The sequence below is a fragment of the Gavialis gangeticus genome, unplaced genomic scaffold, assembly GCF_001723915.1.
Source record: "Gavialis gangeticus isolate Ggan-Ray unplaced genomic scaffold, GavGan_comp1, whole genome shotgun sequence".
Lineage (NCBI taxonomy): Eukaryota > Metazoa > Chordata > Crocodylia > Gavialidae > Gavialis > Gavialis gangeticus.
Window position 1 is genome coordinate 45,360,762 of NW_017728994.1, and position 349 is coordinate 45,361,110.

Below are 349 nucleotides of genomic sequence, written 5' to 3' on the forward strand. Positions count from 1 at the left end.
CCGCGTCCGTGCCCGTGGGAGCTGCCTGTAAGGGCGGCGGCAGGCGCCACGCGTGTCTGAGCCAGCGGCTGCGGCAGTGGACCCCAGGCGGACCGGGATCGGGCCGCAGGGAGCACACCCAGGCCCCTGCCCCCACAGCCCGCGCGTCCTCTTGCCCGCAGGATTACTGGGTCTCGCTCCTCTACAAGCGGCTGGTGGGGCCCAAGGTGCTGGCGGTGCACGTGGCGGGGCTGCAGAGGAAGCCGCGGCCCGGCCGGGTCATCCGGGACAAGCTCCGCATCTACGCGCACTGCGCCAGCTCCCGCACGTGAGCCCGGGCGGGCCGAGGGCGGTGGGGGTCGCCGGGCCA

At 75.4% G+C, this 349-nt stretch overlaps 1 protein-coding gene across 1 annotated transcript in view; it reads left to right on the forward strand.

Moving 5' to 3' along the window:
* HPSE2 (heparanase 2 (inactive)) overlaps window positions 1-338 on the forward strand; it is a 178,223-nt gene extending 177,885 nt beyond the window's left edge. The window contains exon 11 of the mRNA XM_019502127.1: window positions 162-338. Coding sequence (XP_019357672.1) covers window positions 162-311 — 150 coding nt within the window. The 3' untranslated portion in view covers window positions 312-338. The remainder of the gene's footprint in view (window positions 1-161) is intronic.
* Window positions 339-349: the final 11 nt, after the last annotated feature.